Raw genomic sequence first — 23,038 nt, 5'->3', positions numbered from 1 at the left:
AGAGAAATGTGGCGAGGCAGACGGTTCAGCGGTGTTTGGGGCTCTCTGCAGTGGAAAAGTAGGTCACGTTGACTTGCACATTCACACACATTTTTTTCATTCATACACTGCACATTTTCACACTTTAAGTATTATCTCTAATGTATGCTTACCCAGTCGGCACACCTAAACACACAACCCTCACAGTCACAACAACACAAGCACTCGGGCTTGGCTACTCGCCATCCATCACTCCACCCGGCCAGCCTCCTCCCCCAGGCTGCAGCACGGTGCCAATGAGACGAGTAGGACTACCCACTGGCCCACATAACAATGACTCTGAGTGTGTCCGAGTCTCTTTTATGTGTGTGCAGAAATTTGTGAACTTGCAGATTAGAAAATATAAAAGGTTTGAAGGCATGTATTACCCATGCATTACTATGGAAGACCATAGCTACCATAACCAAATGGAAATGAAGAAATTAATACATGATTTAGTAAAACAAAATATATGCAAACAATATTAAATAAGGTAGAGACTAAATTAATATAATATCACACATGTTGGTATATTTCACATGTGATTATTGGAATACCTGACTACCCAGGGAGAGGACTACTGTGAGTCTCCTCAATGAATAAATAAATATAAAGATATGTACAACTCCCCAATAGCTTAAATAATGCATAAGAAAAGTAAGAAAATTGAAGAAAATTGTTTATCTCTATATATTTGATATTATTTTCAGTGCAGACTTGTTATTAAAATTGGTTTTTAATACCGAATTTAAGTATAAATAATTGACTATAATTATTGCCTATAAAAATCTTTATTCACGTCTAAGATGCTGTTCAAGAAACACCCTTAACTATCTAATCAAAGACTAGTCAAGGTCATATTGGTTTAATATAGCATGTATATACCCTATAGCATGGAAAAATCCACAGATGATTGAGTATCTAGACAGCTAAAATGTAATATACCAGCTTGTGCTGGTATTTTCTATTACACAATATATTCATCTCCATCCTTTTTGTGTGCTTCTTTCTATTATTTACATTTTGTTGTTGTACAGTTTTGTTAGCATGTTTCTCTTCCCCTCATTTCTCTGTCTGCGGTATGAGATTTGCTGTTATTATCTGCAGCCAGCAGGGTTATTAATGGATCGCATGCGTATCAGACTAACATGGATCCGATGGTTGCTATGGGAACTGCATCCGCAGCGCCCCAGAAAGAGGGGGGGGGGAGGCGGGAGAGAGAGCGAGAGCAGGATGAGGAATGTTAAGTGAAAAACAAGAGGGGGAGGGGGATGAGGAGCAGCAGTGGGGCGGGTGATGGATGGAGAAAGAGGAAATGGAGAAGGAGGGATGGAGCGAAAGAGGAGAAGAGAGAAGCCCACTTCTATCAGTCTGAAATATTTGATTCAGCAGAAAGGGTGACCTTGGAGAGGAAGACAAAAGCAGGTCGGCTTTCTCTCTCATTCTCTCCCTTTGTTTTTCTTATCACTCCTCTCCTCCACCCTCCCCCTCACCCTCCCTTTATAAAAGATGTGAAGATGGCACTAATATATAACAGAAAAATCACTTTGGCACATTTATTGAACAGCAGTTTTTGTTCTTAAATATTAATTAGTCTCAGCAAACGGACCTGATTCCTATAAAAAGAAAAAACTGCATGAATGGATGGCCTTGATTTATTCAAAGCACCAAATCAATGTGTTAGCACGTTGTGTCCCATTTACTGCAAACAATGTTCTTCCAGCTTCCAGATAACAATCCTGAAAAGCCTGATGCTGTGTTTTAGTTATTTGGATAAAGTTTAGCAAAAAATCCAGGTAGGAATGTGCAAGTCTGTTGGGTGCCAAATATGCTGGTGGCATCTCAGAGATACGTGGCTTACTGTGACATATCAGGTCATGTTAATAGCACATACAATAATGCAGCTGGTCTTGTCACCCTTCTTCAGGATCCGTTGGGGTCACATTAAATGCACTGGATAGCCTCAAGTACCATTTTTCTACAGGCAGGTTTAACATTGAGCTGGCATATATTATAACCCACCTTTTCCTATAAAATCTAATTTTAGCAGTTGTTGGTACCTAAACCAAACCAAGCAGTGGGTGAAAGCTCAAGTCAATACAAAACTGACCAGTGAAAGTTAAACTAACAAGAAAACACAAAGCTCTTAAACAGGAACATGAACTGTGGCTTTCAGAGTGGGACACCTGTCTGTGACTTAAGCCACTGCCAACCCTGTGGCTTCCTCATACAGACTCAGGAGACGCCAGAAAACGCCTTGTGTGTATCCACTGTGACACTAGTGACGTTGAACAGTAGTACTTGATGCCCTGGGATGGGATTCGATCTAATAACCTGACCTTAAAGACAAAATGACAGTCATGTTGTTGTGTTTCCCCTATCAGTTACAACATCTGATGGAACTTTGGTGTATTGTATGGTCAACTTTCAGTGACACAGCAACTCTTGGTCTCATGTTACCTTGAAAAACAGATTCCAGTAAGCATACAGGTCTTAGCTTTGGTAAAATGAGAGCGCTGCTGCTGCTGCAGACATTGACTGGACTTGATTTAAAGGCCATAACATCAGAGATTCATGCCTACTATTTTTGCTTTGCCAACAAAGGCTGATGTCTATACAATTTATGTTTTAAGTTTCTTTATTTCCATATGTATGTAACCATGTTCAAATATCCACTGTGGAATAATAAAATATGAAAAAGGGTCTCAAAGGGTGAACGCAGCTCTAACCATTGGAGACTCACATAAAAACCCCGCCATAGTCCTTGAAAAAGCTCAACACACCCATACAAAGAAAGATTACTGTCATAATAGAGAAGGATGGGCTTTACGCGTCTATGACTAAAATAACGATCTTACTCAAACACAAACAGAAAGGAAATTAAGGAACAGTGACGCCAGCATGTCTGACGACATCATCTTACTACTGGAGGCTAATGTGATCCCTGATACGCAACCTAAACCAAGGACACACAAATCAGTCAGACTTTATTCAGATAAATACAACTTTTCCATAACCGACATCCTCTAAATTTTCTCCATCCTTTTCCGTTATCTCTAATTTGATCCATTGCTTGCAGTCTCTTCCTCACCTCCCTTGCTGTTCTCTCCCTGTTACTAACACTCTTACTAATACTGTGTTTATTTCCCCCCCTCTGTTCTTAAACCCTGCAAGCATTCTGATTTAACACCCCTCTGGGGTGTCAGAAGCAGACAGGGGGAGGCTAAATGTTGAAGTCTTTAGGAAAGGAGGCAGGAAGCAGAAAGAGAATCTGACCACATAACTCTGATCAATGAAGGGTTGTGTACTGCACACTACTGCTGACTCATACTGTCGGACAGGAAGGAGGGAGAAGAGGATGAATAATATAAGCAAGTGGGAGTGAGACAGAAGGACAAAGGGTGGGGTAGAGGTTAGAGGAGAGTAAGAGAAACAAACGATATAACCAAGACGTATCTGTCACAAAGACAAACCTGGACAGTTTAAAGGGACAGAACGAGGAAAGGAAGGAGAAAGTAAGCTAGGATGCTCTTATGTAGGAGGTAAGCTTTTGGTAAAAGCATTTACAGTTGTAACAAAATAAGTACATACATACAAATACAGCTTTAACTCCACTAATCTTCAAACTGAGAGGACCTCAGACTTCTAGTAGGACGAATGCAGGGGAATCATACAGTTATGGGTGGTGCGAGCAAGAGCCACAAAAACCTGCAAATTATTTAGATTTTTCTTTTGATTTCTACAGTCGGTGACCAGAGTGACTGTTCTCTACGACATCTGGACAAAATCTTAGTTTTGAGTGAAATATTTTCAAATTAAAAATCACTTTAAATTAAATAACTAGCACAAAATAATAAATACAAATATGAGGCAAGCTGTGATGCTCAGTTAATTTTATCTGTCAGACGTCATGTTATACTCACCAAACTGCTGCTTTATTTTCTTTTACCAGAACAACTTTTCCATTTTCCAGTTAACTGAAATGATTTCTTCTCTCTCATGTTTTTTTTCCATTTGTCATTAAAACAAAGAATGACTCAGCATCATTTCCTGACTGTTTGTCTTGCACTACTCTGACCTTTATTATTTGATTTCTTTCTGTAAAATGTCTCAATTACCAGATGGACTGTCGAGGAAGGTAGATGTTCTCCTCTGATTTAATTTAACCAACTTTGATGATACCAAAACTTTTTATTAAGATGCAGTATTATCATTTCAGACACTGAAAACATCAACTACTACTTTTATACCTAAATATCATTGAAAGCTAACAAGCCAAACTACAAGGGTGCACAACAAAATCTGTGTTGTTAATTTAACAACAAATACTCTCATTAGCATATAAAATGTCCTGTTTTAATCGGTCTATAAAAAGAAGGAAAATACTGAAAAAAAAACAGCTTTTTCCAGGTGAAATAAATGCTTTTCAGCCTGATTTTTATCATTAAAAGAAGGAAGAGCAAGTGCAAATGGAATCTGTACTGTTAACTATCTAAACACTTTAACTGCAAATAAGCTTGTTGGTATAAATTGTTGTATAATTTATCCATTTAAATTCTACTTAGGCTTATACTTAGGGATATATTCGCTTTGCTACAACAGGCAGCTGTAGCCACTAGCCGTTTGCTTCACCTCTGCTAATTTAAGTAGCTAAACTGGACCTCTTAACCATGTTTATGTCTTGTTAAAGCAATCAACTGACAAAGTAATACGGTCTGCTGTGTGGATAATGGCACTAACAATACATACAGCCTGTCCAGGAAGCCTTTGCTCAAGTTTTGGTGGCTGAAATTCTAATATTTCATTGGTACATTTGTACAATAAATAGTAGGCTGTCTGTGTGATGTGATACAACTCTTGTATCTGAGAAAGTACCATGTTATCCAAGCTACAACCTGGTCACTTCTGGCTAAAAAGCTAAAGCTAAAGCCTAAACTTATAAATTTCAGCCTGAAAACAACAGTCAACATCAAGGTGACTATGCCCATCGTTTATTTACAGCCTGTAGTGATTATGTAACTCAATATATAATAAGTTAATAGTCAATACAGAAGTTTGTTAAACAAAACAAACCAACTGTTTTATTACATGATGGAAAATCGGTTATTGTATTGGCACTACATTCAGTCCTGATGTTCTTTCCTTGACTAATTGACTAATTTTTTAATAATAAAACCATTAATCTCTTGTTGCAGCCAAATTCCCACAGAGAACAGCAGGCAAGGATGCTATCAATGTCCTTAACCCCCCACACATCCACACACAATCCATCCACTGCACAGGCTTTTTCATTAGTCACTGTGGACATTGTAGCAACAGCTCGACTTCACAGAGTCTTTTTCTAAGAAACCAATTCCAGCTGCTTACACAGCGCAGCAACTACAACGACAGAAGACAGCAGAGATTATGTGAACCAAGGATTTAAAAGAATCAGCCATGTGGTCAGTTAGGAGGGGAAGACGTGCCAAGAAGTTTCAGATAATACATTCAGAACAACATCAACATGACGTAAACCCCACTGAGTGCCACTTTTAGATGTCAAAAAAAAAAAAAAAAAAAAAAAAATCTCAACCCCTTTTTTTGGTATAAATATATTGAATTTAATTTATCTACCACCTGGAGCTTATCACCTATGAGAATTGAAGATGAGGATGAATAATTCATTACAAAGTTATTTTTACATTTTGTCTCTCAGTGAGGAAAAGTGCGAGTCAGCATGGAAGCCTGAGACATGGCACTGAGTGAGATATAAACTGCATCACATTTAAACAGAATACAGCAAGAAATAAATCTCATATTTATTATCAAGTCATGGTTTATTATGCACATTTTAAAAGTGTGCAAGTCTCTTGTTCATGATGTAACAGAGTTATACTTTACCACAATAACATTTGACCTCACCCTGTTAGGACAAATGGTGTTCTTTAACATAGCCTGCAATTTATGGTGGGTCTGATTTTGGAAGACAAAGCCAAAAACCAAGGGTTAGGGGGTCATTTGTCTTCAAAGTAATAGTTGCGCTTTACCAATGCTGCTGGCACATTTCAAACCTGGTTTATGCCAGTTTCAGTAAAGCTCAGCGAGCAGCCTGTGAGTGTTTCCAGCCGAGTTGCCGTCTTTTGTGCAATCTACTGATGACCTCGCCAACCTGCTAGCAACTAAAGCAATCAGCACCTTTAACTCTTTACAACCAATTTCACACTAACGGCTCCCACCAACCACTCATCAACCAATCATGGAATAGACATTTATTTCCAGTGACTGGTGGTTACAGGATGGTTGCTAATTGGTCTTTCAACTTGTGTAACTGAGGCCTTAAGCAACACTAGTGACAAACAAGAACTACTGCCATACCTCTGCCATCTTTTTTTCTGTGCTGGTTAATGCTTTACCTTATACTCCACATATTAATTCTTAGATTCTAGTAGAGCAGCTTTGCATGAATCACAGTTCAAAATAATCCCTTCTCATCTTATACTGCTCCTTGGGGCAGTAGTTCACAGACTGTCTGAAACATGCTTTTTAGCTTCCTTTCCACTCCCTTAAAATCAGTTTCTGATTGGCTGTTAATCTCAAATAAAACATTTGCATAGTAGGTGGGTGGGGCTTCTCTGCTCACAGAGCCGAGTACCTGACGTGACCATATTCAAGTTATTCACTTTCATTATCACAACTAGCCAAGAGTAGAAAAACAAAACAAAACTGAAAGCATTTATATCTGAAGCATAGGTTTTTAGCTTACACAGATTATTTGTAGACACTATGACCTCATAATTTGCAACTTCTACCATGTTTAATATAAACACTGACACGATATATGAGATAAAAAAAATAAGGAAAAGGAAAATAAGTCCCCATTAAAGACATTTTAGGGCGAAAGACACTTGCACACAGCCAGTCGTTTCTTTTATGTCAGATAATCTTTACCTTTAGCATTTATTGCCAGCGGCAGAACATTTCTGATATGCGTCTATTGACACCACACTGCAGATTGGTCCTAATGAAACCATAGTTTCTCTTTGCATTATTGATAGCTGCTCCTTTGATATGTTCTTCATGGGGTGAACAAGAAAGAAAACTTCACAAACTAATGTACTGAGTTATGGTATATACAGTTTATGATATAGACCTGATTCCACCCTCTTACTATTAGAGGATGTATAGTAATCAGTGAGAGAGGCTGGAACATATATGAGGTCCTTTGGGTTCTCTGACTCTGTCCTTGATTTTAATGTGTGACAGATGCAGCGTGTCTACTCCTATCCTAGCAGAGGATTTGTGGGTGTGCTGCAGTCACTGCTGCATGGTGTGCATGTCAACACACACACAGGAGCACACATGCACACACACACACACACACACACACACACACAAGGGAAAGACAGAGAAAAAAGGGGGTGGCTCTGTCTTGTCTAAATATAGGCCTCAACAGCAGCACAGCCTTAAATATTTCATTGCCTCCTCTCCAGAAATGAAGAAGGGGGGAGCCCGGGGAGGAAAAAGGAAAGATTGAGAAAGAGGCAGAGAGAGAAAGAGAGAGAGAGATGAGCAAGTGGAGGGGGGGCCTAAGGGGTTCAGGAGAGACTGAGATCAGGACAATAGGGATAGTCAAAAATAGGAAGAAGAAAGAAGAGCAAAAAAGGATACACAGAGGAAGAAAGAAAGAAGAAAGGCTGGAGGCAAGGGAATCTAATCCCTCCTCCTCCTTTTTATGCAAAATAAGACTGAAATATTTCGGAATTTCTTCAGACAAGTGGTGCATCACGGCCGATAAGAGGAAGAGGGTTATCTTCTTATGTATGCGGAGTCGAAATCTCTGAATCACTCCAGCTTGAAGGAACTTGGTATTGATAAGTTTGTGCTTGACACTATGAAAAATACTTTCATTTCTCAGCAAAATAAATAAATAAATAAATAATAACGAAAAATATCAAACAGATTAATGTCAAGCAGATTTGGAAAGTGTCAAAAAGAAATGGCACCACACGGAAACTCAAGTATCCGGCTACAGCCATGACAGAAGAGGATTTATTCCCTTTGGCGGTGTCATTCTGTTTTGGCCTCGATGTCACTTTGAGGAGGATAAAGTGTTGCTTTGTTGCTGATTTAAGCTGCCCTTCTTCCAGTATGCTGTTATGGACACTGTGCACTGTGGAGCATGCTGAAGGAGAGATAAAGGTTAAAGCCACATCTACAGGGAGCTGCAGCAGCAGCACACTGGATGCAGAAGATCCTACAGTACACAAGCATGAGCACAATCACAATGTAGACTGCTTCTCGGGAAATCCTCCACATGCACAAACACAACACACAAATCTACTAAGAACAAAGGCACAATCACGAACACATACACATTATTTGCACATGCTGGTGTTCCCTTTGTTCTGTCACAGTTTCACAATGATGGATGAGCCTGAATGTGAAGCACATACAGGGTCATTACGCGAGGCCCGCTGGAGGTTCTTAACAGCCCGACACCTACAGGGAAATGGGCTCCACAATGGAACAAGGTAACACCACCAAACGGCAATGATGAAGGACGCACACACAGGCAATTCTGCAAACACATTAAACACCAAGATGAGCAGATGCAGGCACATCTGTCTGCAAGCAATACTATATGTACCGCCCTCTCTCCCTCTCACAACCACAGACACAATGAGACACAAACATGAACAGAGAACTCAATGCATGTAGCAGACTATACTGTAGACGAGTCAGTAATAACAATAATCAGTGAAATGAGCAATGTCAGTGATTTAAAAACACGCCTTATCAAAACATTAATGTATGGGTACATCAAATTAACGAAAAGGTCAGCTATCAACATAAACTACATCGTGTCATTGATTTGATCTTAAGCAGTCACTTAGCAGTGATGGTTTACTGAGTTTATTTTAAGACTGAGTCATTTATTTTGGATTTGCATAGCTTAGACATTGACATCATCTTCTACCATGAAAATGCAAAGTTCAACTCATGTAAATATACTATACACACTGCCAAGCAACTTAAAAAAAAGTAAAAAAACCCACTAATATTTCACTTGACCCTCTTTAGCTCCGATGATGGCACACATTCATTGTTTCAATAAGCTTATGCCAAGCTCATGTCACCATATTGATTTCCATCCAGAGTTGGATTCATTTTTCACTGAGATCTTGTATCGATGATGGGAAAGTCAAACAGCTGCATAAAGCAGCACACATCCCACAGACGCTGATTGAAATTAAGGTTTGCGGCGAACGTCAAGATGATTTCTCACACTCAACACGCTTTCACTGAATCCTGGAATATTTCAATGTCATTTCCAGGTCATTCTGTATATTCGGGTTGTCAGCCGACCAAAGTTTTGGGGACACAACATTGCTGAATCTTGTTGTGTCCCAACTGAATCTTGACCAGATCAGATATGTTTGTACAGACAGTACTAGACACGATGGGTGCATCACTTCATGTGATCTAAGGAGCTCGGAAAGAAAAGCATCTGGACTTCTTTAAGTTTCCTTGAAGACGTTTCACCTCTCATCCGAGAAGCTTCTTCAATTCTAAGAGCAATTGGTGGAGAGTCTCAGATTTTAAGCCCTATGGGAGTGTCCCCAAGAGAGTAATGGACCCCCTATGGATCGTCTACCTAATCACACGAGCCAAGGTGTGAAAACGGGTGTGGGTCACAATCAGCCATGGTTTCAGGTGAACCCACTGTGAAGCCTAGCCCCACCTTACCATCCGATTTAAAGAAGTCCAGATGCTTTTCTTTCCAAGATCCTTAAACTACGATGACGTGGATGACTGATAAACTTCACAGACATATCACTTCATGTGCCTCTTTTCTGCACCACTGTGGAATAATTGAAATCTAGACTCAGACCACATGACCTTTAGCCAATGCTTCAGTGTCCAATCTTTGCGTGCACTAGCAAACACAAGAAGAAGAAAAAAAGCTTCTGTTTTCTAGGTAAATAGAAGGAGCACTGGGAAGTAAAGCATACAGCAGACAGAGAGGTTGCAAAGGCAGAGGAAAAAGCTTATAGGGAGTTGTAGAAGCCGGGTTAAGACAGTATGTATTGTAGTATGAGACGAGCATCAGGGGTGATGTGTGACAGAGGGATAGCAGCAAATGAAAAGGAAGGTTTACAAGATGATAGTGAGACCCGCTATGATGTATGGTTTGGAAACTATAGTACTGACAAAAAGACAGGAGGTGGAGCTGGAGGTGGCAGAGGTGAAGAGGCTAAGAGTTTTGTTCAGAGTGACCAGAATGGACAAGATTATTAATGAGTATAGCAGAGGGACAGCTCAGGTTGAGCAGTTTAGAGACAAAGTTAGAGGGGCAAGGCTGGTGGATGAGGTTTGGACATGTGCAGAGGAGGAATAGTGAATAGATTGGACAAAGGATGAAGATGGAGCTGCCAGGCAGGAGGAAAAGACGAAGATAACAGAAGGATATATTAAGTGAAAGAGGACTTGCAGAGGGTTGGTTGACAGAAGAGGATGCTAGGGTAGGAAGAGATGGAGGCAGATGATCCATTGTGGTAACCCCTAAAGGGAGCAGCCAAAAGAAGCAAAAGAAGATATAGAAGAAGAGGCTGTTTTAGCAATCTCCTTAGTCCTTTTCTTTGCTTGATGCATCTTTTATCTGAATGCCACAGCCAAGTCCCTGGGTAACTGGTTTTGTCCGTTTAAAAAATAATCCCATATAGATGACTTTGTAATCTTTTCCATAACCAGCGAGTGTGTGTTGCTGCGACTGTTCACACACCTCCCCCCAATGAATACGCCAGTTGTTGGACTGACGACTGGATGTGAATAAAATGTTTTATTTATATTTAAAGACATGATGAAATTTTCAAACTTCAATACGTAATACTGCAGGTGGAGCACATAACAGCAATTATAGAAGAACTGCACGTTTAGACAAGTTCTGTCTCTGTTTTTGTCCATTTTTTGATCCACACCACATTTCGCACACGTAGCTGGTAATCCTGTTTAATCTAATGACACAACCAATCGAATAAGTCAAATAAAATGCACTGGGTTCAAGCTGGGGCGAAGTTAAACTTTTTTATGCCGTCAATAAAAGATGGACTGATCACCTGCATGTCTGATGTCCACAGCTGTAGACTTTGGTGACACTAGTTGGCTAAAAAAACAAATAAAAATAAAAATCTATGATTACCAGTCATCTGAATTTAAAAACACAGTTTTTCCCAAGACCCTGAATTGAATAAGGAGAAGAAGATGGATACATGGAATTTCTCCACTATATTTGTTTTAAGTTTAGAAGGTTAAAAAAAAAAGTTTCTTTCTGGTGACACAAATTGAAAAGATTTAATAATAAAGATGCCCAGACTTAACTGGATGCCTGTTTCTAAAACAAGCTATATTCCTCACTGTAAAGAACAGATGGGAAATCATTCTGTGTAACTTTATGAAAAAATTGTAACAAATAAATATGGATTTACTGAACTAAAGAAGTTTTTATAACCTCATTCGGCTGCTCGATTATTTGCAAGGGGTCCCCACAGTGGATAGATCCACATATTTAATTTGGCCCAGATTTTATCTACAGTACACAATATCTTCAAAAGATTTAGATTTTTAGTGTGAAAGGTCATGAAGATCTCTGATGCCTGAGATCTTTCAGCCCTCAGGTGGCACTGCATTAAAAATATGCATGAGTATTCAAAGAAAAACCACTGCATGGGCTCAGGAACACTTCCAGAACTCACAGTTCAGAGAATCATCCAAACATGCAGATTAAAGCTGTATCAAAGAAGAACAAGCCGTATGTGAACATGATCCAAAATCACATCTTCTCCGGGCCAAAGCTCATTTAAATGGACTGAGGAAAAGTGAAAGTCTTTTTCAAAAACATGGATGCCACAACCTTCGGATTAAAGAGGAGCAGGTTTTTATCAAAGCTCACTAAAAAGCCATCATGTCTGATGGCATACGGGTACATTATATACAGGTTTTAGAGGAACATGTGCTCGCATCCCGACGATGTCTTGTTCAGGAAAGGCTTTGCATATTTAAGCAAACCACTGCTAAACTGCATACTGCATCTATTACAGCAGCATGGCTTCACAGTAGAAGAGTGTGGCCCTGCCTGCAGTCAACAACTCTCCAAAAATCCTTCAGCTGGTCCCCTCAGTTCCCAGATGTTAACAGGTTATTATTAAAGAAGAGAAGATGCTACAGTGATAAACACGGTCCTCTCCCACGCTGCTGTCATCAAATTCAAAATGAGTCAATATTTTTCTTCATTTTAAACATTTGATATGTTTTCTATGTTTTCTGTTGTGATTAAAATATGATTTATTAGATGAGCAATTTTTATTTCCATTTTAAAGAGCCCAACTTTTTCACAACAGTAGTTTCATTTCACATTAGTGTGTCGATCTTTACTGCATTTGTCTTTTCCCTGCTCCCAGTCTCACTGTGAATGAACATCCTTACATACAAGAGACGGGTGAAGCGAAATAACATTGAAATGGCGACATAAATCTAAAATAGTGTAGCTCTTCCTCAGTAATGTCGGCTAACTGGATCAGAGATTGCAGTTAAGTTAAACAACTGCAGATTTACAAAAATAGTGAAATATCTCATAACTTCAGACTCTCTGCTGTTAGGATTCCTCCATGCTATGTATGTTACATCTCTCCCTTAGCAATGCAATGATGCTGACGCATGGCGTAGTAAACCGAGACCAACCGAGAATTAAACTGAACAGACTGGACAGCTGTCACCAAGAACCAATCCAGCTTTTTAATCAGGATTTGCCTGATGTCCTATCAAAACATCTGATTGGCACATCCATACTGACTTTTGTTCATTTCACATTTTTCACCCAAAGCGGACACAGAAAACCACGTAGAAACAAAACAATAGCTTTAGAGAGAATTAACAAATATTTTATCCCAATTATCCATCTGCCTTTCTCAGCTGAACAGGAAAACAACAAATGATGTACGAATTAATATCTTGTCCTGAAGAGCGCTCTGAGTCCTTATTAAGTGAACATTAGGGTTTAAGTGGGGACAGCTGCTGCTGCGTCCTCTAACTGCCTCATAATCCTGCAACCACAGGTCACATCAGCCAGTACCGCACATTTGAGCCAGTGTGACTGGATTTGACATAATGTTCTAGAAATTCAATTGAGCCAATTTTATTATTTTCTCAATTTAGGAAGCACGTTGCTCCTGCAGCTATGCGGGAAATTACCTCAAATGAGAGCCGCACAAGGTTTAAGTGGGGACAATATGCTGATTATTAACTGGAAACAGTTTTCTCTACACAGTAAATAGAAGAAATGAGCTACCTTCACCTCGTGTCACCCACAACTGTTTAAATCAGAACAGCTAACATTTTTGAGGAGATTTTAACATATGATATTGAGGCACATAAACAGGTGACTCTGCTTTCACCACTGCCTGTTGCCCTTCCTCTGACTACTACTTGTTTCCCTCACTGCTTACCTCTTGAAATGGCTAAGCAGGGTGCCAACTAGCTCCCCGATGCGGCTCTCATTGGCAGGCACCATACCCTGCAGGCACACCACGAGATCCCTGCTGTCCTTGGTGTGGAACACAACCAGCTGGTCCTTCCCGGGGGACACGCTCAGCCCTGTCACCTGGGATACACAAATAGAGAGAGAAAGGACACACGCAGTTAAACACAGATAAACATGTACATAAAACAGAGAGAAATACACAAACAAACACTCTGCACTGTTACAGTGTTGCAGTTGCATGTGAAAATCGGTGGAGTAATTTGGTTTCACCACAGCTTGCTTCACCAGGAAGCAAAGCAAAGAGAGCTGAAGGATTTGGACAGTACAATAATTACTTACACTTACCTGCCACTTTACTAGGTACACCTGTTTAATGGCTAATAACGCATTAATGTAGTCAGCCAATCACACGGCAGCAGCTGAACGTGTTTAGGCATGTCAGGATGACCTGTTGAAGTTCAAAGTGATCATCAGAATGGAAAGAAAGGTGTTTTATCATGGGAATCTTGTTGGTGCCAGATGGGTAGGGATTTTCCCACACAACCATCTCCAGGGTTTACAGAGAATGGTCCAGATAATGTCCTACTGATGCCAGAAAAAAATGTCTGGACTGCTTTGAGCTGACAGAAAGGCAGAACGAAAGGTCTCAATTTCTGCCTCAGGTGGTAGGGTCAGTATTTTGCATAAGAAAACGAAAATATCTTCCCTTTTATCAACAGTTCAGGCTGGTGGTGGTGGTGTAATGGTGCAGGGGATATTTCCTCAGTATATTTTGTGCTCCTTAGCATCAATTATACCCCACAGTCTGAGTATTGTTAACAACCATATCTATTGTGTTGTGACCACTGTGTACCCATCCTTTGATGGCTGCTTCCATCCATGATCTAAAACAGCAAGTTTACACTCAAATCTGCCCATCAGTCACCAGATCTCAGTCCCAGAGAGTGTTTGAATGGGAGATTCGCATGGTGGATGTTTCGCCAACAAATCTGCAGAAACTGTGTGATGCCATCATGTCAATATGAAGCAAACTGTCTGAGGAAGAGGCCAGTATATGTTAATGATCTTCTTCCTTTAGTCTTGTCTTTTTCCAAGATGCACATGCCTTTATCCTGTTAATTTCAACAGTTGGCATGTATTTTTCTTCATTTTAAAGGAAACAATTAGCCGCTTGAGCTTCTAGCAGAAATTGTGTAGGCTAAACATACTTTTCCCCCTTACTTTTCATTTATGATAGGATTGTACAAAATATTGCTGCTTGTTCCTGTTTTAATGTGTCCCCCAAAAGGACGCATATACAGGGTATATGGTGTATGGAAAAGAAGAAAAGAAAAGAAATACTCTGTTTGAATCATGAAAAAACCCTTTTTGAATTTTCTCAGAATAAATAAGAAAAGATCATTTCTATTACACTAAGGCAAATTGGTGATTTATCGACAAGATGTGATGAATTACTCGGACAAATATCAGTCAGTATCCGTCTCTGGTGTCAACTGGTGTACGGGATTTCTTCTGGTGGAGAACGTCATCAGCATCTGGAGTAATGAGTTATAGATTAGCCTCCCAAAGGGCCAGTCTAATTTTTCCAATTAGAGCCCCTGAACTAAAGCAGCTGGGTTAAAAGGAGACTCAGTTTTTCAGTGGGATTGTCTGCTTCACAGGTCTACAAAGTCAAAGCTACAGGAAGAATCCAATATTTTTACAGATAAACACTTTTCAGGAAAAAAAGAAGACCTGAGCTTCATGTCTCATTAACTTCCCATTACTTTTTCCTTTATCCTATATCCGCCCTCTATTTAGCCTCACTTTCCTTTGTCTCCTTTGTCATCTCCCCTAGGCTTTTAGCCATTTTTCTCCCTTCATTTGTCTTTCCAAGTTGAACTGAAGGCAGTGAATGTTGAGGAAATAGCCAGAGGGCAGCCAGTCAGCTACACTAATAACCATCACCAGAGAGCAATGCCGAGACAAACTCCCCATCACAGGCAGACAAGCAGAGACAGGTTTCGACCGGCGGCAAATCAACCAGCTAGCTTATTTAGCCTCAACATGATGCCCGTGATTTCAGAAACAAACACTTCACGTAATCACCGTGAATTAAAGCCTAAAGCCATGCCTCTCTGTATAGCAATCCACCCACAGTTAATTACAAAGAGCCGATTACATTTACATTTATATTAAAGGCTTAATTGATTGGAACGACAGTCGGTGTTCTAATGAGTTGGGTAATGATACATTCAGATTCGCTTCCTTGTCTCATTCTTTTCCTCTGTCTTGATTCCCCCAAATCAGTTTAACCAGAGTATGGAATCTGTTAGAGCCATTCATCTGCCCCGCCATCTGCTCAGTGACTCGTCTGTCATCCCGTTACATATTTAACAAAACTTGGAGATGTTGGCATATTTTAGTCCTGCCCTCCAATTTGGGCGCTACAGGCTCTGGATCTGCATTGACAACTAGCTATACACTGTAGTATATTCAGTGCAGTTGTTATGTAGACTACACGACTGTACAGTTTCTGAGCCTTTTTAAAGATGTGATGAATCCCAATTATTTTATAATAATATTTTATGGTCTCCTCTTTGTTGTCTTGTTTGTTAATAATAACCGATTATCTTTAGGACATGGAAAATTGCAAGAAATGTGAAACTGTGAGTGAAACTTTCACTCTTACACTTCATGTTATAGATGTTTCAATAGCTAATCAAGTAAAAGTAAACATAAACACCTTTCTTGATTTATTATGTTCAGAAAACTTGGCCTTTGACCTTGACTTTGACCTTGCGTTTGAGGGCAAAGAGATTCAAACTCATCCGAGATTTTTACCTATAGAATCAGTTTCATAATGTTTTCATAATGTTAGACCATTCACAAACTTCGGTGTCCACACTGCACATCTGCCCAGCAGGGTGACAGTATTATACCATCAGCCTTTTACGATTGAAGGGTAAAAACTACATCTAAAAACAAAAAAAACAACAATTTTTTTCAAAAAAAACTGGGCTTGGGGTTCGGTTGCTAGGGTTGAGGTTCGGCACCAATGATGACTTACGCCTTACAACGTCCTTAATAAAGTAACAGCTGTAGTTTGAGTGTCGTAATGACCTGGCACCATCTGCGTTCCTTTAACTTCTTTTAAAACATATCTGCATGTGAATGTGGAGAACAGTTTGGCAAGGGATGAGAATTTTAGCACTAGACGCTCACTAGTCTGTTTAACCAACCAATCATTCTAAACCAATTGAATGCATGCAGCAAAACAGTCCATGCTGTGAGCAAATGAGGAAGAGGTATTTGCTATAATACAAGTGCCAAACCATCACCTTGTTTTGTGATTTAGTTTTGAGTGCATTTCTAAGCATGAAGAAGCCTCTGCCTGACCTGGATATCTAAAGGTAAAAACAGGAGCCCTACAACATCCGATGTTGTTCATACATGCCAAGAAATGACACGACAGCCCATGGATTCTCGACTTGGCTTTTAGAAATGACTTGTTTGTAGACAATGCTCTAAGCAGACGGCATGTTTGACAGTAGCCTTCGATTATTGAAGTTTTAAAGTGACAATGGTTGCATATAATAACCAAAACAACTGTTTTGGAAAATGACTTTCTCTATCAAGCATTACTATCAGACATTAATACAAAAAGCCAAATGAGGTGCTGTTAATATGCTTTTTTCAAAAACCAGGAACTATGATACACAATTAACAAATTAAAAATAATTGCTTGGTTTGCAAGGAACTTATTTCCCCATTTGGCGAATATGACTGGATGTATCTTCTGAGCAAACCCCTGGACAAAATCACAAAGGTTTTAATTGTATGCCCTCAGGTCTGACATTCATTGGTCCACGGATGTCAAGAGGACAAAATGTGAACAGCAGGTTTTCCCAGTTTATTCTTTGGGGATCAAATAATTGGTTATATAACACATCCCAGAAGCCCAATTAAGATGGAAAGGGTGGGTGCTCTGTGATTAAGTGAATATAATAAGTTAAGCTCCATAGCCATTCATGTTGCAAAAATGCAAGGGCATCAGGGAAACTGCCAGTAAAGTTTGAAGCTAAAGAAACAGTGATCAAACTGCAGATGCATAAATTTACAGCATTATTACAATTTATTCCTCATCACATCCTGATCTTAGGTTTAAGGTAGTGCATAAGCTGGCACTTCTTGTGTTCAAGGCTTTGAGTTATTGGAGTCAACTGGTCAGGAAAAACACCACGCACTACACATCTGCATGTAGACTATTGAACTAAGTGTGTAAATAAAGTATATGTGGTCACACTGCAGCTCTAGTTTGTGTTTGGTTGAGAGGTATGAGGAGATCGGGAGCCGGAAGGATCATAAATAAGCCTCACTGCAAAGAAGGGAGGGAAAGAGCGCACATACAGGAGGCCGATTTGTGCACATGCCTGAATGACACCAGACATCAGCTGATCTGCCCTGCCGCTCGGTATCCATGACAACACCGTCTCCTGGGAAGTTGGCATGACAACAACGGCGGAGAGAGAAGAGAGAGGGGAAAGTCAGCACTAGATAGGAAATGGGGGGAGGAAGAAGACGAGGTAGAAAAAGAATGAAAAAAAGACAAAAAAACGATTGCGAACAGAAGCAGCGCGAGTCACCGATTCAGAATCAGTATTTCACCATTTCGTCAACGTTATTTTGTGTAATTTCAATGAACGATAATAAGCCAATGATCTCACTTGTGAAACCCCAGCATTAATTGGCATATAAATCCTCTGGCAGACAGTTGTTGGCTCTTCTCTATAGTTTTGGCCATCTATCAGCCCGGTCTTTCCTTTTAGCTGCCCTGCAGGAGCAGCAGCAAATACACAGAATAGGGCAGCCAAGGGGATGCTGTGGTGTTAGCCTATCACTGCTACTCAACAATAAGCTAACTGCTCTCCCCTCTGTTTGACCTTGTCCAATCAATAGCACCAAGTCACGCTGCTGTGGCTATCTGCCCACATCTCCGCTCCTCCTCACCCACCTTTCCTTCAGCTCTTGCACTTTTTCACCTTCACAAATTCACTCACCCTTGCAGTCTGACATTTATTACATAAAAGCCTTGTGTTATGTACACACTGGGACAGTGATGTAACGATTAAAAAAAAAGATGAATGAAAGTTCGACACCTAAAGACCGTGTTATGTTTTTGTGCATTTATTGGTTTAGAGCAAGATGTTTTTATTTAAATTTGTTTCCATCTCCACTTAAAGGCGGTTTCTTTGTGCACATGTGGACCTTCAGTTGCTGCCATTTTTAGATCACACCCTGGAAATTCTGTTCTGATCACTTGCATTTGTGCATCTGTGATGTGTTGGATCTCCTATTCTGTGCAAAAATGTCCATCCTGCAACTTCAATTTCAGTTTGAAGAGGACAAAATTACAGGAAGCCAGTTGCAGGTGGTGAAGAAAAATCTCCTGTCTTTTCAGTGTGCTGTGAGAGGGCACACAATGTCAATTTGTACAGAGTGACCCTGGGCTGGGAATTCAGGCAGCACAAAGCTGTAAATGTTGGAAAAATAAATGAGAACCATGCGTCTGGTTGCATCACCATGAACTCTGCACTCTCCTCCCCTGAAAATTGCCGTGTGGTCCCAGCGCTCATCAGCAGTGATACAGAAGATGATGTTTGCTCTCAAGAAAATTTAAAGTCAAAGAAGAAATTGATGAGGTGTACGTACAAGCACTCGTAACGGGTCTGCAGGAAAGTGATGATTTTGAACGGGTGGTCAGCTGAATTTAAATGAAGTCTGGATTTTGATTTTTTTATGAGCACCATTGCGTATCTTTTACAATGAAAGGGTACCAATTATATAGACGCTAATTTGTGAATGCCGATGACTTCATTAAAAAGCTTGGCACTGTAATCATTTCCAGTAAACAGCCGTCTGTTGGGAGTATTTACTAAAGAGCCCAACCTAATAACAAAAATGCATAATATTACTGAATGTACGATTTCAGAACACCAATAATTTTTTATATTTTAGATCAAATCTGACAAAAGACGAGCTGTCAGAATGTCTCTGTCCTCACGTTTCCCTCCAAATACAGTTTGCATGTAGAGCTCTGTCTATACTGAACTACTCCCATTGTGTTACTGTCACTGTTTGAATGCTACAAACCATTCACTGTGCACTGATGGCTCTCTGTATGCCTCGTACATCAATTCAGGATGTGCATATGCATGTGTGTGTGTGTCACTCTCACTGAATGAACAATAACTAAAAATCCCCTTAACTCATGCTGCTCTCTCTGTCTGCCACCATCTGTCTCAACTCAATCTCCCAATTTCACTTCCAGATGCAGCGATACCGGATTTGGGTGTCCATCTACAAGCTCTCTAATTCCCACTTGTCACTTTGTCAGATTCAACGCTGGGGTTTCTTGTCATAGTTGTCAGTGCACAGCAGCCTCATATCTCACTCATCTCTTCCACACGACAGGGGCGTATGTGATTAATGCGTTACACCTTCACTTCCTATCTCATTTCTGCCTCGTCTCAAAGGTCAGAGGTGCAAAAGCACAGCATAAGCAAGATTTGTGCCATTTTACCGCAGCAGAGCAGGTGATGGTCAAAACGTAAATGCCAAAAGTTTGTGTAACATGTTCATTAAAGCTTAAAAGAAAGAAATTCTACTTTCAAATGTATAAACTAGTTTGTACATGCTCTGTGAGATTTAACTTTTATATCTCAAGAGTTTCACCTGAGTGGTGGTCGGCCTGTTATCGTAGTAAAAACACATGAACTTGTTGTACTGTGCAAGTATAATTTACACCCACATGAGCAGTGATATAAAGTTTTGGCTCTCTGTTCATTCGTTTAAATAAAGACTGGTGTTGTAAGCCCAGCGTAACTGGCCAGAGATGCGGCTGCCAAATGGTCAGACTTTTTTTCTAGGACTGCGATGGCACCCAGAGCTTAAATTTATCTCAGGGACAGTCCAGCAGTTATTTTGGAGCATGCTTGTATTAGCAACAGCCAGGTTTGATAATATCAGTAAAATGAGTTCAACACACCATGACCACCATTATTTTACCTGATCTACTTCCAAAAGCAGACATTCCTCAACTAATGAGGAATGCCAAATATCTCAGTAGCTGTGAAGTGAACACAAATTTAACTAAACGTTCACTGGATGGTTTCAACATTAAGTGACACATTTTAAACGTGAGGAAGAAATAGTGAGAGATGTTAAAATGAGAAGTGTGCAGCTTAGAAACTGCTAGGGCCAGCATAAACACCAAGTTAATGCACAGCTTGTCAAGAACCCCAAATGCAAAAAAGCACACAGCTAATCTAACTTGCAGCAAGAAAGCAAATAAGCAGACTTTCGATCATGCCAAGTTATTCAGTTACAGTAAGAGACTAGGGGTAGTATAATAATCAGTTTAGAAGCATACAAGGACAAACTGAAACCAGGATCAATCATCTACTGACCTTATAATAATAAGGTGTTATAATAATAATAACAGCAGTTAACCTTAAATGATGCTAGTTTTGGCTGTAATAAATGGGAGCATGAATCATACAGGACACATTTACCATGGAAACAGCCTCCTGTGCTATGTGCATGCAGCAGCATTAATGGACCTATCACAGTGAGAACGTGAATTAAAACCAGCCAACTGCAAAGCTGAATGAGATTTTTTGCATATTGACACATTCCCACAGGATATCAGGCTGGTGGGAAATCAATACTGTCACCTTTGCTACAGATTAGGGAAGGCACTCACACTGCTTCCTCTTTCTGTTTGTTGTTTGCTGGTTCTAACATACAGCAGGAGATCAGCTAGGAGGGTTCGAGGTGGATGCTTCACCAGTCACCAATTTTATATTCATGTTTGTCTACACTCATGTGAAACTTTAAAAGGAAATTAATTAAAAAAGAATCAAATATAATGTTTTGCCAAGAAAATTCCACTTTCAGAAGATAAACTTGGGGATGTTCAACAATGATTTGTAAAACTTGGATTATTGACAAACATCTTCAACTTGGCAACTCAGTAGATCGATATAACAATCACCACTTCAAAGTGGGGATGCTAGATTCATAACACCAAGTCAATACACAACCACAGATGAAACATGGTCACAATCTCACCTCCTGTTTCTCAGATAAGATTCTGATTTATGTCAGGACATGCGTTTTTGCACATTCAGATGAACTCGAAGAAATTCCCTTAAGACATGATCGAAATACTGAGTTTAAAAGAATGGGATGTATGCACGCACAACTGATGGAGTTTGCTTACCCAACAGTTAAAAATATATCATTTAAACTCATTTAAATGATAATTTCAAGCCAATTAGTCTGAGCAAATGTTTCTAATATTTGTACCATTGTACAGCATGTTGACAGACCAAGCAGTTAATCAACTGAAAAAAGTATCTAAGACTCTCTAATTACAGGAAACCTTCTGAGTAGCACTCCATTACTAAAAACTAAACATAAAGTTTAAAACTAATGTACAGCACGAGAAGAATGATTCGTATAATTACACTAGGTAATTCATACTTCTTATTCCACAGGAGCAGGTTCTCAATATCCAATATATGATTTCAGTTTAATGCAGTAACCAATTCAACTTGGCCATAAGTAGGTCATATTAAAATTCTGCAGTAAATTGGGAGTTTAAATTGGTGCTATACAGATACATGGCTGGGGTTCAGCATTAAATAAATTCATGCCTTATCATATGAACCCTCATGCACTCACTGTCATTCGGTCTAATATCTGTTTGATATTGATCAGAGGAAGGGTATTTAGATCCATCTATCTATCATCTAGATGGTATCACAAAGCTACACTTTAACTATGACTCAGATCAGCAAGTTTAGTCATCTACTATCTGAAGTACAGTCGAGCTGGTGTACAATGAATGAAGAAAACAGTGGATGACGGAGTATGTAAAATGATAAACACTCATATGGAAAAACACATTAGCACAACAGTAAACAGTGCTGCATAAAATTTCAACAAGCCTGCAGCACAGCCTGGATGCTGTGGCTTTGTACCTTAGCAGGGCTCAGGTTCAGGATAGTTTCTGAACAAACACAATGTCTTCATATACCACAAGTATAAGCCATGATAACAACCTCTAATCGAGTGACACTCATTTATTTTTTTATCCTTTTTTAGTGTTTTATGCACATTTCTTAAATAAGATATAATGTAAAGGATTCTGAGCATTGGTTGCAAATGTCTTACGGCTACTAGTCTACGAAGAGTTTCGATTAATTTCAGTGGACAAATTGGCTGGTTGGAAAGTAAATGTAAAGTTTTACGAGGGGAATTCTGAAAGGCCTGAAGCAGTATTTTAAAAGGAAAAGGCTTAGCTTAAAATCATTTTTTTATATTTATTTCACAACTATGATAAAACCCCTTACTTTGCATTTGTGTAAGAATACATAGCTGTGAGTAGCTGCCAGTATTTCTATGTTAAATGTTATTTGTTTTACTCTTACCGTCTTTGATTACAAAACTTTAAAGTTT

At 39.6% G+C, this 23,038-nt stretch overlaps 1 protein-coding gene across 1 annotated transcript in view; it reads right to left on the bottom strand.

Moving 5' to 3' along the window:
• The window catches only part of myo1d (myosin 1D), a 113,520-nt gene that overhangs the window by 19,295 nt on the left and 71,187 nt on the right, over window positions 1–23,038 (bottom strand). The window contains exon 21 of the mRNA XM_031759343.2: window positions 13,500–13,654. Coding sequence (XP_031615203.1) covers window positions 13,500–13,654 — 155 coding nt within the window. The remainder of the gene's footprint in view (window positions 1–13,499; window positions 13,655–23,038) is intronic.

This window comes from Oreochromis aureus, linkage group 8 (assembly GCF_013358895.1).
Source record: "Oreochromis aureus strain Israel breed Guangdong linkage group 8, ZZ_aureus, whole genome shotgun sequence".
NCBI lineage: Eukaryota > Metazoa > Chordata > Actinopteri > Cichliformes > Cichlidae > Oreochromis > Oreochromis aureus.
The sequence above is the reverse complement of the archived record's forward strand: the minus strand, read 5'-3'. Positions and strand labels throughout refer to the sequence as shown.